Source organism: Marmota marmota, unplaced genomic scaffold, assembly GCF_001458135.2.
Source record: "Marmota marmota marmota unplaced genomic scaffold, marMar, whole genome shotgun sequence".
Lineage (NCBI taxonomy): Eukaryota > Metazoa > Chordata > Mammalia > Rodentia > Sciuridae > Marmota > Marmota marmota.
The window spans coordinates 4,039,154-4,054,438 of NW_026000153.1; the positions used below are offsets into that span (position 1 = coordinate 4,039,154).

At 46.4% G+C, this 15,285-nt stretch overlaps 2 protein-coding genes and 1 long non-coding RNA gene across 9 annotated transcripts in view; 1 reads left to right on the forward strand and 2 right to left on the reverse strand.

The window, feature by feature from the left end:
* The window catches only part of LOC125611508, a 2,505-nt gene extending 180 nt beyond the window's left edge, over nucleotides 1-2,325 (forward strand). The window contains exons 1-2 of one of the 2 annotated variants that reach the window (XR_007341675.1): nucleotides 19-1,079; nucleotides 1,696-2,325. This is a non-coding gene — a long non-coding RNA (uncharacterized LOC125611508). Of the gene's footprint in view, nucleotides 1-18; nucleotides 1,080-1,695 lie in introns of those variants that run through there. The other variant, XR_007341674.1, reaches the window with a different exon arrangement.
* The window catches only part of Hoxa3 (homeobox A3), a 44,040-nt gene that overhangs the window by 7,131 nt on the left and 21,624 nt on the right, over nucleotides 1-15,285 (reverse strand). For 2 of the 6 annotated variants that reach the window (XM_048786377.1, XM_048786381.1), the window contains exon 3: nucleotides 7,651-12,087. The gene's annotated coding sequence lies outside the window, so the exon portion shown is untranslated. Of the gene's footprint in view, nucleotides 1-3,789; nucleotides 7,292-7,334; nucleotides 7,595-7,650; nucleotides 12,088-15,285 lie in introns of those variants that run through there. The other 4 variants (XM_048786376.1, XM_048786378.1, XM_048786382.1 and 1 more) reach the window with 4 other exon arrangements.
* On the reverse strand, nucleotides 13,545-15,279 carry Hoxa4 (homeobox A4). Its single transcript, XM_015490073.2, has 2 exons — nucleotides 15,127-15,279; nucleotides 13,545-14,574 (listed from the first exon to the last, which is right to left on the reverse strand). The coding sequence occupies exons 1-2, from the start codon at nucleotides 15,149-15,151 to the stop codon at nucleotides 14,228-14,230; spliced, it is 372 nt and encodes a 123-aa protein (XP_015345559.2). The 5' UTR covers nucleotides 15,152-15,279; the 3' UTR covers nucleotides 13,545-14,227.

Here is a 15,285-nt window from a genome sequence, read left to right on the forward strand (position 1 = left end):
GGAGGAGGGCAGCCTCCCCCCACCCCTCCCTCTCCTCGCTCCTAGGCGTCACTAAAGTCTAGGAAAATTATGCTAATAAGGACGAACGGCTCTCACAAAGGGGCTCTCTTGCTGGGCTCTATTTCTTAGGAATCCGTTTGAGAAACCACACAACCCTCTCCCCTAGTCATTTCCAGTTTGGGGTGAGGGTAAAGGTAAAGAGAGAACCAGAAATGAGTTCCCCCAAGGGTTTGGGAGTTTACTTCACCTGCCACTCCTGATCCAGGCACCCCAAAGCCAATCTTCAGGGTGCTGGGATAGGGCCTTTCTCCAGAGACCTTCTCAAGAGCCAACTGGTCTCTTTGGTGATATTTTTAAGCAGAAACTCTTGGCATTTTGGTAGGCAGGAGGGAAGTGTCCTGGGGGAGAGGCACATTTGACCCGGGGTGAAATGAGTGTCTGGGCTCAAGCACAAGCAAGGGTGCCTAGCAGCTCTCCAGTGCCCACTGAATAGTACAGACACGAAGCTCACCTACAGGGAAGACAGATAAAACTCTGACCCCAGCACAAATGGACATGCATGATATGTCTCTCCCCAAAACCTGTGTTAGTAAAGTGGTCTTCCTTTACTGAACTGAGAGCTGAGAAAAGGCACGAGTTTGCCTGGTAATATTGTCATAACTTTAAAAAGGATGATATTCCTCCCAAGTCTTCCCTGAGCTCTATAGGTTCAGAAGCAAACTCTGCAACATGTATGAGTGTGGCAAAAGAGAGAAATGGAGCTTTCCTGCAATTCCAAGGCGTCAATGGCCGGGTCCTTCTCAAAGGAAGGTGTTAAAAATATAAGTAGTATGTTTAAACTGTCAGGGAGCCAAAGTGTCACCTTAGAGCAAAAACAAAGCCAGGGGAAAGGGAGAAATCAAAAAGCACTCTGGGCCAGGGTGGCCTCATGCATACCAATGGTTTTTGTCATTTATGGCCAGGCAAGATTTATGACTCGGCGCCCCAAAGCTGTAAACAGAGCACAAAACAGCAAACACTTGCTCCTTATGGCATATTGCAGCGGCACAACTTGAAAGCTGGAGCTAGCCGCGTAGGAGGTGAGAGTCAGCCGCAAAAATCCGCTCCGCGGCATTTTCTCTTCAAACCCGCCCAGTCGGATAGGGCATTTGAAGAAAGAAGGCGTGGGTCAATAATCAACCCGCACTTTCTCCTCCAAACTGCTGACGCGACTCTCACCGCCCTCTCAGCTAAGCCAGCTGCAGAGAAGGCCGGCTTTCTGTGAGAACCTGCCCCGGGAGGGGACGGGATGGGCCGAGAGGGCCGAGGGGACTGAGGGCGCCCAAGCAGAGGCTGGGGCTCCTAGAGCCCATACCTTCTCAGGACGCCAAGACCAAGCCGGGCAAACCACGGAGACTGGACCTGAGGAAAGGCAGGAGCCCGGGAGATCTGGGGTGGGAACTCAGCTCGGATCAGGGCCTCCACCCGCCCTTGACTAGGTGGCTTCTGAGTCACAGGCCCGGCAGGCAGAAGTGGGGCTCTGCCTTAAAGACTAAGGTCTGGCACCCCGGCAGGCGGGCCTCATTCTTCTCTTCTGAAATCCAAAGGATTGGCTTTGGAGCAAGCGCAGGCAAGATGATTGAAAATAATTTATAATGGCTGAAGTTGTTTGTTGGTTTGTTATTGTTTTTTAAAAGAAAATATTTTTGCCTTCAGAAATTACCCGTTGCCGGCTGTGCCCTTTCTAGGCAAATCCCTCAACAATTCACCCGGCTTCTTCAAACTCACCAAGCTTCTCTTTGCTGAGAGGACCCAATGGCTCCTGGAACTCACCTCAAGTCCCCATGGTTCCTAATTTTTCTTCCAGGGGGACTAGAAGAAAACATTTTCTCAGCAGTAGAAGAGTACTTGGAGCAACAAAGGTGCCTGGTGGTACATTTCTACCATGCAAGGCAATGTCCTGCATATCTGTGAGAGAGCCTCAGCGGCTCCAAGGCTACCTGTGCAACCAGGGAAGAAGGTGAGGGGTAATTGTGGGCAAGAAGAGGCACTGAAATCTCAGAATGGGGAGAAAAGTCATTGAGGAATTATACTTGCCTGTGAGAGTGAGGCTGGCATTTTGAAGGTAGAAGGGGACCGGCTTTTTAAAATAGCTGATAGTTTAGCTACAATGGAGTGGTTTTAGTTCTTTCCTGGGAGGATAAACCAACCCATGCTCTATAAAAGCAGCTATTGGCTTCTTCTCACTGTGCATGCTTTTATATAGAACCAGCTCAAGAGTCCATCGTTAGATATTTATTCTGTTTGCTGGCATTGAAGCGACAATAAAAAGATGCCTCTAACAAACCTCTATTCCCTTTCTCATTCTTTCTAGCAAAACTATATTATTTATGAGTCTTTAACTGGGTCAAAAATGTGCCAGAACTGGGTCATAAATCATATGAAATGCTGACAAGTAATTGAACAGCAATTAAAGCTTACATTTTATTTCCAAGGGGTGTTTTAGAGCACCAGAAATGGCTTCAGTTAAACAGTTACGGCAGAGACCGGCATAGGGAAGGGTAGAATCAACCCTTCTGTTCTAGGGAAGTAAATTCCACTCAAGTAGGGGAAGTCTGGTTTTATTTTTTTTTTAAGGAAATGAGATTAAAAAAAAAAAAAGTAAAAGAGGCAAATCCAATTCCTAACTCCTCACAGGCACCTTTTTTCCTGCTCCACGGAACAGAGGAAAGTGGAATTTCTTCCACCTTTTCAAGGAGTTTTCACTCTTCCCAGGAGTGTGGGGTCCCCAAAGCCCAATTAGCTCAGGCTTTCCCTGTAATTTGGATGCACAGTTTAACTCTCATCTTCCTCCATCCTGGCAACCACTCTGTTTCTGGGGCTCTGAAGCCAGAGATGTCTGCCCCTGCTTCCTGATAACTCTGTCTCTAGACTTTTGTCCCACTCAGGGCACACTGGTCAGTTCTTAAACTCTTCAACCTGGCTTGGGGGTATTCAGGGAGCACCCACACTGAACACACCGATGAAACCCAAACATAGTACCAGCTCCCTTCTGAATATGAGAATAACCCAGCCTCCAGGCAATCAGCATGCTCACCACCACCCCTAGCCTCTCCAAGGTCTGAGCTGTCTTTTTCCATCCCTCCCAGGCAGACAGTGCTCGGTCCTCGGTGCTCATGGAAACAATGGCGCTCCCTCTGGGTTGGCTCCTTAGGTCCCAGCGTGTGGGGAAGCATGCCCTGCAACCCAGCACTGAACAAAGTGGCTGGAAGCATCATCAATAAAATGGCAGCGCATCTGTACATTTCCTCCATCGATTTTCCTCTTGCATCTGCTCAGGCTTCCCAGGTCAGCCCTAACCCTCCATCCCCACCGGCAAACACTACTGACCTAGGAAATATTTCCCTTCTTCTCTACCCGTCCCCCACGCCTTCCATGAGGTCTTGCCCTCCAGCTCTGTGCTCCGCCACCACGGCCTGCGCCCGCCCGGCACTTCAGGACCCTCCCTCTGCTTGGGGCTGAGCTCCTGGGACTCCAGCCTGGCAGTGGACAAAGCCACCCCCATACTGGAGACTACTGGGCCCACCTAGTAGCTCCCAAGTATTCCTTTCTTTATAACCCTCAATTTTCCAGGGAATTAAACTCAGAGTCTGAGGTACTACTGGGAATCTTTCAAACGGTTTCGTTTCCAAAAGAGAAACAAAGGAAGAGAAAGGCTGAGGGTCCTGTCCATAATCCAGGGTCTCCTCGCCTGACCTTTGTCTCTCACAGCTATAACTCACTCTAGATATGAACAATCAACGGAAATACCTTAAAATAAATTCCATCCTCTCGGTGTAGCCTCCAGTCCCATCAGCTAGCTCTCCTAGAACCGCTCCATGAGCACTGAAAACTGCAACCCGCTGGAAGAGCACTCTCCGGAGAAGGGGAAGGAGAAGGAGGAGGTGGGTACGTGGGGGTGGGGGAAAAGCTCTCTCTCTCTCTGTAGAGAATCTAGAAAACGTAATCACAGGCGAAGCCTGCCTGGGTCTTCGCTCCAAATGCCACAATAATGTGCTGTATTATGTGCTCACGTGGTCATACGTCAACTTAAATCCTTTTATTTGAAATAGGGAATCACTGAAGGAACTAGGTTTCCAAGCCAAACATTTAGCTTTGGGGGAAGAGAAAAGGGGGACCTTGACCAGTAGTCAGTAAGTGTACTAAGTAGTAGGATGCTGGGGGCCACCCCCACTACATACGCACAGACATGCCACACAAGGCGCTTATCTCCACTTATATTTCTTAAAACACACTCCAAACATGAGGGAACAGCAATGCTATCCATATTCTGAGAGTCCACTTAACTTTCCTTATGACCTTCCTACCACCGCAGACAAACTGAATTCAGCACTCCCAAGTCCCCTGTCTCCTCTGGCCCACAGGCCAGAATATGGAAGAGAGAAGCCTGAAAACAACTGGCCTATCATGACCAGTGGAGTTTGTAACACCCACAAAATGTACTATATCTACTTGAGACACGAAAAAAGGCCTATGATTACCTGACAAAATGTTAAAACTTCTTCTCCAAGTCCAGCCAGTTCTGTTCAATGGGCGCCTACTAGCAAAGATATGCTTTGCTTTAAAGCAGTGAGTCAAAGTTTTGAAAAATCTGGAGGACATAATGCCCTGGTCAAATCTGCACTTATACATTTACTCAGTGCATAGCTGAGTGTTACATAAAATTGTTAGAAGAAAAATGTAAGGGGAAATGATCTATATGCCTCTACAAGAGGGGTGGGGGGAAAGTACCAACCTTCACTGGGGTCCTTTGTGCTAACCTATAAGACAACTTGTGACCCTCTCTGCAGGAGGGTCTGTCTACCCTCCCCTAATACAACTCCATATCTATCAGCAGAAACTGAACTGAACCAATTCTGTTCTGGAAGAATCTGGTTAAAATAAATAAGCTGCACCCCAGGCTTTACCCCAACTTGTGCCTTTTGCTTGGTGACACTGCCCATTCGTTTCAATACTTCAACCATTCACAAGCTGTCTAATAATAAGTTTCCCTTTTCTGGTCTTAGTTTCTGAACTTTGAGTGCTCTAAGGCCAGTGAGCTCCTCAAGCTATATTCTTTTGTTCCTTAAGAGTGTGTCTTAAGCTAGTTATCTCTAAGTCTTAGGACTCAATTGTAGCAGCTGCAGAATGCTCCCTTTCCTTCCTTCCTTGAAAGGGAACAGGAGTCTGATGAGAATATAACACCCTAGTAAGGGTGCCTGGTCATGGGGGTGTCCAAATCAGGCAGGCAATAAAAGACCTAAGCCCTTAGAAGCAAGCCCTGGACAAAGCTGGTGGCAGTATTGCCATAAGGTTCTGTTTGTGGTATAGCTGGAAGAGGACCTCTATGTGACCTTTCCCACATCTGACCTAAATCAGAAGCTGAAAAGTCAGAACCCAAAGTGAAAACTTGCCTCTCTCAGATTTGGGAGATGGGGAACAGGATCATGGTTGGTTTCCAAATGAATTCTCCTGTCCCCCAAGGACTTAGTCCATTCATTCTTGTGCCTCTTGCACCTTATGAACCTCCATTCATTCACATTGAACACTCCACCCTAGAAAGAACTTGGAAGTATTGCCCACTTGCTGACAACTTCCCCCACCTCAGTTTCTATAGAAGCATCTACCCACAGATGAAAAGGGGCCCCCTTTAGAACTCTCAGGAGAGTTTTGGACAAATTGAAACTTTTGAGGCCATAAATCAACGCCAGAAGGCACTGGTACTGCTTCAGAGAAATACCTTAATGCCAGCAGGGCCCAGAAGCATCTCAGCTCAATCCTAGAGCCTCTATGCAGTTACCATCCCAGTTAATAATCGAACTGCTGTTTAAAAATTAACATGAAGCACTTGAGATGCAGTGATTTGGTAGGATGAGAAGGGAAAAGGAAAGCTAAAGGAACTTAACTTTTGAGGTAAAAATGACACCCCCCACCCCTACAAGACAGATTTTGAGCTGGGCAATTCACAGAAGACCTAACAGCTGAGAGTCTTCCTTCACCACTCTGAATTCTGTTTTCCTGGAGCCAAGCTATAAGCCTTTTAAAAACTCAGCTACCAATCTCCCTCCACTCACCCCACTAGCCTCCAACTTGACCAGGCTGTGATCCAGGCCACCAGCCAAAATAGGAAGAAAGTTGGCTTGGAAGGAGCAGGCAACCAAGGATACAGACCCTTAGTCAATATTTGCAAGGCTGTTAGCAGATTAGCTATATCTATACTCAAATACTGCAATCTGATAACTCTATCAAAACTACACTCAACATTTTTGTTGACTCTATTGGTTTTGCCACTCAGCATCAGGTCTCAGCCCACTGAGTGTGTGTGTGTGTGTATGTGTGTGTGTAGATGATAGATTATTATTTAACATGAGATATTCCCTGTGGTCTCAACTGCAGTATAAATGGGCTCCAAATTCTCTGGATATGTGTATCATGTTATACACATGGCCCCAAACTCTTGCAGCTATTATACCTGCAATTGTTCTGTTGTTTGCAGAAATGCAAATCATGTATACACACCGAGTTGCAAGTTCCTAAAATGTTCCATCTATATTTGATATGAACAGATATACAGTTGCTGAGAAAATATTATTACTATTATTCTGTTGACTTCCTATCTGATAAAATAATAATTTTATCTAGAGCACCATACCACCACTGAATAGCATGTTGCAATTAATTTAACAAGTTGATATCTATCTGGGGAGCAAATTTTAGGGAGCACTTAGACCTAAGGAATAGAAAACAAAATTTCAAAAACTCTTTTAAAATAAGTAATTCCTGAAACAATAAAGCAAATTCATTTGTTCATACCAAGCTTCTGAAAGCTATTCCAGCAGCCCCTCCCCCAAACAGGCACATAATTTATGGATCTTTTACAAGGTAATAAACCACAGTAATTACCTCCCTGCATCCCAAACTAAGAGAACAAATTAAGTCAGAACTTGAAAAGAATTTTAAAGAGTTTTTCCTTGTTCCAAATAGGAAAAGAAAATGCTAGGATTAGAAAGCGATAGTTTTTCCTGTAGGAAGAACCGTGGGTCAGCCCTGATGAAAAGCTGAAGGAGATCCGTTGGCTCCAAAGGCCTACACATTCAAATACAGCGACTTCTCTCACGGATAGGCAAAAGAATCAGTGAAACTGCAAGGCACTGAGACAAGTTTCCTCAACCGAGAGCTGGTATTTCCAAACTCACAGCGCTGGTGCTGGTATTTCCAAACTCACAGCCCCAGTGCAGCTGCCTCGGAAGAAAAGGGGAGCAGCCCACGCAGCAGCCGCCGCCGCCGCCGCGCCCATGGCCTCTACTTGCTTTTACCTTGCAGTTCCTCGTGTGGTTTACAGGAAGACACAAACACCCCCTCTGGCTCCCTCCACCCCATCTTTGGCTTCTGCAACCGCTCAACTCCTTCAGCTTATCTGCTGGCTTTAGGGCAGACTCTTTGTCTGCTTGAAGTCCCGCATTGTCGGGGCGTGCAGCTAAAGAGAAGCCAGCTCCCAAACTCCTCCAAAGTTAAATATTGACCAGAATCTCTTTCAACCAGCTGTAGTTGCCAGGAGCTGGGAAGGACAATCTCCTCCCAAATGCCTGGTGCAAAGTCCTGCTCTGGGAAGAGTTTTGGCAGAACGCTTACCTCCAAAGATGTTTAAATCTGAACCAGGAATTGCCTCCAACTCCAGGCGCTCAGGGAATCTCCTTTTCCGGTGTCCAGGCGGTCTGTGGACAAATAAACAGCAGAGGGTGAACGGTCGCTGCGAAGAAAGGGAGTCGGAAGATTGGAGTTGGAAATGCGGCCTGCGCGGGCGCCAGGGTGGCCCCGGGGGTGACGCCGACACGGAGGAGTCGCCAGGGCACTCGTCCATGCGACGCGTTCATAGCTCGAAATGTTCCAGTCTACAAATGGCCCGAAGATGGTGATTTATTTCTGTAAAATAAATACATACTCCATCTCCACATCCACACTCTCTCCTTTTTCTTTCTTTTTTGGGAGAGGAGGGAGAAGAAAATGGACAGAGAAGGAAGATAGGTGAAGAGGCTTTGCTGGTCGCATTGGTTCCTCTGGGAGAGCTCCTCAGGCACCCCGACTTGGGGAATGTGAATGCATGCTTTATTTTCTTTTGCTAACAAAGGGAAGCCTTGTCTGGAAGCATTCAATCACAGACTCTCCAGAAACCTCACTAATAGCGTTCATTTCTGTTGGCGCGAAATCAGACCCCAGCTCAGTCCACAAACCAGAGACAGTCTTGGGAGGTTTTGTCCTTAGGTTCATTCAAGTACTAGACCAGCCACTTCTTGGTTCTGGTGGGCTGGCAGGACTACCCAAGCACCCACATCTCAGAGCCAAACACTTCTGCTGAAAATGGGCAAAGCCAGGGCACTGGGCAGTATTAATATTCCAGTATTAGGGCCTACTCCTGACCTGACCTGCCCTGCCCTGCACAACAGCCACAAGCTGGCTCAACTCTGTAGTACTGCTTCAACCTCATTGGTAACAATATTTGCAACTCTCTTACACTTTTACCAGCAATCATGGGTTGTAGAGACCTCAGCCAACTTTCTGGGGTGAGAGTTGCTGGGGAAGGAGCAGAGAATCATCCCAGAGCTCTGGGCTCTGGCTGTGAGAAGTTCTACCCTCTACTAGGACTCTCCACAGGGCATTTGCTTCTACAGCCCTAACCCTGAACCCATTCCTCTTTAATCCAGACCTAAATAACTTCCCACATTGCAGCTTGGTTAAAATTCGTCCTCTACTGTCTCCTACATCCATGTAATCCTGCTGAGAGCACTGAGAGGGACTACCAAATAGCAGACAAGCCTCCTGACCCCTGGCTTCACAGCCCACTAGCATGCTGAACAAGTAGCAGCAAACTGGCAGCTGCCTTCTGCCACTACTAGACTCACAGCCTTTACTCTTAGTCTGGTACTTGGGACTCAGAAACCATGCTGGGCCCCTTTCTCTTGTTCAAACTCTCACTGTTGCCCTCATTGGGACTGCCCTTGTCCTTAGGGCTCCTGTATGACCCTGGGCAGGGTGGAGTTCAGCCATCTTGCACTTTGCCACTCAACTTCACCCCAGAAAGAGATACGCTATGCCACAACTTACCACCACCACCCTGCTCCAGGCTTAGGAGTATTGCAATTATTATTATTACTGCTATTTCCTTATCCCCAAGTCTGATATTCATGGCTGTTGTTCCCCATAAATCTTTTAGACTAATAAGTCACAGAAAGATGTTGCCTAGGTCTCTTGCTCTACAATGGCTGCCACCACTGCTGTGGCCCCTCTCTACGTTTTTGGCGTTGGCTTGCTCCCTAGCTTGCCCAGCGCGGGTGATTTATGAACGCCGGGAAAATTGAACAAAGCCGCGCGCCCGTCCTGTGGTATCTCTGCAGCCTTCCCCAGCGTGAATCAGAACATTACCAACTGTCTGCGCATCCGTCCCACTTCATCAGGAAAGCCAGGATGTGACCGCAAAAAGCACAAGCCCGAACTCACGTTTCACCAGATGCAGTGTGCTCCCTGGACCCGCAGAAACCCTGAAGAAAAGAAAAGCCCCAGAACCCAGCAAGGGCCTGCCAGCTCTGGTTCTCCACGCTGAAGGGTTCTTTCCTGCCTTCCTGAAGGAGTTAAAAACCTTTGGAGATAAATTTGAGAGTTATGTATTTAAAAATCAAATAGGAAGTTGGAGTCTCACTTCTGAGAGATTCATTCCTAGTGAGGCCCTGACGACTCCGATCCATTCCTGATGATCTGCATTAATTATTTAATGAGTCACGTGATCTCAAAGATTACAATTTCAATATCTCCCTGGAACAGGCGCTACACCTTTATCAGCTGCAGCCAGGATCCTTGTTTGGCTTTTTTGCTCCCCAGGCTTCAGGAGTGCATTCACCCTTGCCCTGATCCAGCAAGTGACTGCCGAGGAAGTAACAAGGGAGAAAACGAAATTGGTTATTCTGCATTGTAGACAGTGGGGAACCCACTGCTCTCTCTGGCACCCTGACATCCATCACATCCTGAATCCAGCAGTCAACCACCTGTCTGATCACCAAGAGTAGGGCAGTTTGGTTACATAATATACCAGGGCAGCTTTGATAGTGCATCAGGCAAGAACTTACCTTCTTCCAGGCTATACACACCTGTGGCCTTGCACATCAAGTATAAGCCTAAATGTATACCTTCCATTCCTGGAAGAATAACCTCAGCAGAGGGGAAAATGCCTGTACTTACTCTCATCTTCCGTGAGAGCAAAGGCTCTACTCAACCTACCCACTCATTTACACAAGGAACATCAGGATGGGAGATTATTCAGCTGCCTCAGTTTCCTCATTTGTGTAAATTGAAAAGATTGATCAAAAATGGTCTCCAGGTCTCTTTCAATTCGAGATCTCTTTCATCTTCAAAAATCAATCCTAGAGAGAAAGGGGCTGCTTCATAAGTCTGGAACTTTCAGAAGAAGGATGCCAAGAGTTCCAAGCCAGAAGCTGCAGACTAGATTTCCTGACAGCCCCAGCCACCTCCCTGATGCTACCAAGGAGATAAACCACACATCTTCTCCTCCTTCTGTTGTTTCCAGCCCATACTCTTTGAGGTACAAAGCATTTTTTCTCCAGTGTGTAATATAGAGAAGGGTTGCCAGGAACAGCACTTGGAAAAGGTTGAACCTATGTTCTTCAACATAGGAGTGTGCCTAGGTATGTAGAGACCAAGCCTGGCTGAGGGTGGCCTATTTCGTACACAGAACCTATGCATTTGAATGGGGAGCTTCAGATTTCTATTGCATTTGTTCTTTGGGATTTTTCTTTCCTTCCATTTTAAAGAGTCCCTGATCTATTTCTGTGTTGGAACTGTTAGAAAATAGCCATCAGTGACAAGAACAACAGATTTGGAAGCTCAGGGGAACAGGTGGATGCAGGAGAGATGATGATACCCACCCTGTGGGGAGAAGGGTGAGAAGTGGGGGGAAAGGGGCACCTTGGGACAGGTGGATATAAAGGCAGAGACACTGCGGTAGGCCTGTCCCCATATATCTAGGTAATCTTCCCAAGAGCTCCATCCTGGGTATTAAGTACTCTACTATGCCTGTCACAGTTGAATTCCTGCTGTAATAAAACACCGGGTATATCGTAGATTTCAGCAAAATCAGGGAAGAAAGCCTGCAAAGTGCCATTTTTCTTCAAGGGGGAGAGTGTTAAGTACTTAATTCAAACTGTGACCATTAAAGTGTCTCCTATCCTATTTAGGTTGATTTCAGATGTTGACAAAACTTTTATCTCCAAAGTCATGCACAACTTGGCTCTGTGACTAAAGCAGATGAGTGTGTATTGAAGGGAGGGAGGGAGGAAAAGGGAGGGAACAGGAGAGCATGTGTAAGGGTCATTTTGTTAGGAGAATTATAGAGCTTACACAAAATACTGTCTTTAAAGGTCAAGGGTTTGAGGGGCTAGCATGGTTTGCCTTTAAAAAAGACAATTAATGAGATAGAAAATTTGTCCTCTCAGTGAACTCTTATGGTTGCCCTAGCAAAGGACAGACAATGCAGGATTTTGAAACACAAAGTGAGATTTTTCCAAGCTGTTATAACAAGCTTCTTTTAAGGCCAAACCTGAAGCAGACAAAACAGTGCAAAGAAATGGCATAATCATTTGGATTACTTCCGATGATTTTGGTTTTATAAACCTCACCAATACCTTAATAATCAATACATTTTGGGCAAAAGTGCCACTTTGTCCTGGAATATCAGAAAAATTATCTCAGTCCTCTCTTCCTTTTCTGGATATAAAAGCAAATGAAAGAAAGAAATCCATTTTACCTCTATATCCAACATGGAGCTAAATTATCCAAACCCTTCCTCCCCACAAAGGAAATATAAGTATTTACCTTAAATGATGATAATCTGCCATTTGAGGTTTTGCAGCTTGACACTCAATTTCCACCAAGAGTTTAGGCTTTTTTTTTTTTTTTTTAGCAGACAACCAAGATGCTGTATCTTTGCCTGAGACCACATTATTTGCAAGAAGATCCCTCTCTCCTTCACAGACTTTTCCCAGAGAATGCCTTTCAGAATTGCTGTTGAATTACAAAGAAGTATTTATTGTATGAGGTGATTAATGATTCCTGGGAAAATTGCTATTTTCAGCGTGATTTAATTTCGTTTTACAAGTGCGTGTAGTAGGGGGAGGGTTAATAAGTTTCAGCAGCAGTTGCACTGCTTCCAGAAAAGCCTGGCACCCATTCACACCTTATAAAATGCACTTTATGCCAGTTTTCTTTTTTTTCTGACATGGTGTATTTGTTTGCCCCTGAATTTTCTTGACCCCTCAGAGACTGGTGCCTATCATTTTTCTCTCTCAAATCTGGTTTGTTTGTAGGTTAAGAACAGATCACCCCTGCTTATATCACACACAAGGCGGCAGGGGTGAAAGGGGTACCAGCACCAATACTGTACCCTGCTGATGGAAAATTAGGTTTAACAGTCCTCAGATGTTGTACAGGTAGGTGAACACCCGCTCCCATCTCTGTTACATTACTTCATGACCTAGAAACTTCACTTTTTCAAGGACAGATGACAGTTTTACTCTTCTTGCATCAGTATGCATCATCATCATTTCTGTATCTTTCTATAGGGTACTCTCTGCCTTGAGTGCAACCTGAACTCAGTATACAAATACTAGAGTTATAGAGATCAAGAAGTGAGTTTTAATTTTCAACCTTTGGATCTAGTTCTAGGAATTGAGAAGAAAGATCCCAAAACATTTGAGGAAAGTGACCCTCCTTTCAGAATTTGGCTTTATTCCAGCAGTGAACTCTTCCAGGTCTACTTTGCTTGAGGTACATTTTGGGGTGTCATTATGCTTTTATTTCCTCAGAAGATGTTTTGGAGGATGTACTGGGGAAAATCTCTTTTATTTTGAAAGCTCTTCTTTAATAAAAGAGAAACAAGCGAACAAAAATACTCAAGCTATACTTGGTGATGAGGTTCTTACAACCAGCCTAGAAACGAAAAGCAATCTCAACCCTTTGCACAAACTGTTTTTTTTTTTTTTTTATCTCCAGGGAAACAGGCAGATTAAACAGGAAGGTGCAACAAATACCAAAGGGACCACTTCTTTCCAAGTGTGCTCAGAGTTCAGTGTGTAGAACAGCTGCAGAAACTCCTGGGCCCCTGCTGCACTGCATGGTTTCACCTTTCATTGCAGGGAAGGACACGTTTCTATGCCTTACAGAGACTTGAAACCTGAAATCCTGGCCAAGTTTGGGAAGAAGAGGAGCCCTCTCAGAGCTCAAGAGCCTTCTTGCTCTTTGGAACATTTCCACAGCGGGTCAAGCCTGACAAGAGTTCAACTCAAGTTGAAAACACACACACGCACACACACAAATTATGTGATCAGTCAGAATCTATGTTACACAGCTCAAGCCATCTACAAGGTTTTTACATGCAAGGGCAAACACTTCAATCCAGAAGTTTTTTTTATTATTATTTTTAATGAAAAGTTTAGGAAACACACATATCTTTTAGTTTTTAATGTTTTTTAAAACAAAGTTTATTCTTGGCACATGGCTTTCTATACAGCCATATCACAATTTATACAGTTGCACATGGATCTAAATGCATTCCCCTCTCTCTGGAGATTGTGCCCCTGAATAAGACAGTATCTCTTTAACAATATCTTAAATAAATGCAAGGAAGGGAAACTAATGGGCACACCTACCATCACACCTACACATTTTGAGAATTAAATAATCGTGTGAGGCCCACAATGTCCACTCATTTATTCAGTTCAATACACGGTTTGTATGAGCTGCCCTAATGGAGAAGGAGGAGGTAAAGAGGGTGGGAAAAGGTCTGTTTTCCTCTTGCAACAAATATACAAATACATTGTCTCCAGTCAGTATGTTATGTCCAGCTGACTTTAGACATCTTAAATATATGCGATACCAAGTAGTTCTTCTCAGGTATACAAACCCAGGCCAGCAGGTTGTGCCACCAAGCAGCAACCTGGACAAGTGTCCTCTCTAGGGTGGCAATCAGCACACACTCTTCCTGGGAGTAATGTCTTCTTTTTTGGTTATCCTTTTCACCAAGTTGGGCTTTGTTTTGGTGTCTGTTATGAACCAGATGGGGAGAGAGGGATGGAGAAATGGGCAGGAGCAGAGAGAAGAAAAACAGGTAAGGGACGGACAAGAAACTGACTAGGTCTCTAGAACATTATATGGAAGAGGGAATGGGTGTGGAGGAACCAGGAAGAGAGTGAGGATGAGGGTGTGGGCTCTGAGTTTGTGCTTTTCCTGGCGGGCCAGCAGAGGTCGAGGCCGGGTTGGAGGTTCGCATCTTGGTGTTGGGCAGTTTGTGATCTTTCTTCCACTTCATTCTCCGGTTCTGAAACCAGATCTTGACCTGGCGCTCAGACAAGCAGAGAGTGTGGGCGATCTCGATGCGGCGGCGCCGGGTCAGGTAGCGGTTAAAATGGAACTCCTTCTCCAGCTCCAAGACCTGCTGCCGGGTGTAGGCTGTTCGAGAGCGTTTGGGCTCCCCTCCATTATAACTGGGATTGACTGAATGCCCAGAACCCCGAAGAAGAAGGCCAAGGAGGAGGAAGTGGAAGAGCGGGAAAGGAGGAGGAGAGAGAAGATAGGGTGGGGAAGAGCAATTGGACATCATCATTATATAATAACCTGACATCAAGTTCACGCAAGATACATAAAACGGCAAAGAAAATGTTTCACAGGCTATTGACAACGGGAAACACCCGAGAGCCATAAAGAATGGTGCTGGGCATTGGGGCTGAAGAAAAGCTTCAAAGACACATGGCCCGAAGCCTCTGCCAGGGCAATTAAATTTATGGGGGCTATAATTACTGCCCTAACAGTTTGGCGTCTCGTAAATCTCCCGATAAAGGGACCCTGGGTACAAAAGGGTTCTCACGTTTGGATCAGGCTGCAGCCTGGCGCGCACACACCCCTATCCCCCAGCAGCCGGGGCCAGATGGGGGCTCCCCTCCTGAGGCCCCCTTCCCCGGGCCTTTCGCTCCTGACCCCCGTCCCTACCCTCCAACCCTGGTCTGGCCCCAGCCCACCCTTCCGCCCCTCCCCAGCGGCGCCACATACCGGCGCTGACATGGATCTTCTTCATCCAGGGGTACACCACGGGCTCCTTGCCCTTCAGGCCCGGCGGGCTCTTGTCCGCCAAGAGCAGCGGGCACGCGGGGGCGCTGCCCCCTGTAGGGACGCCTGGAGTGGCGGGGGCTGCCTCGCAGCGCCGCGGGG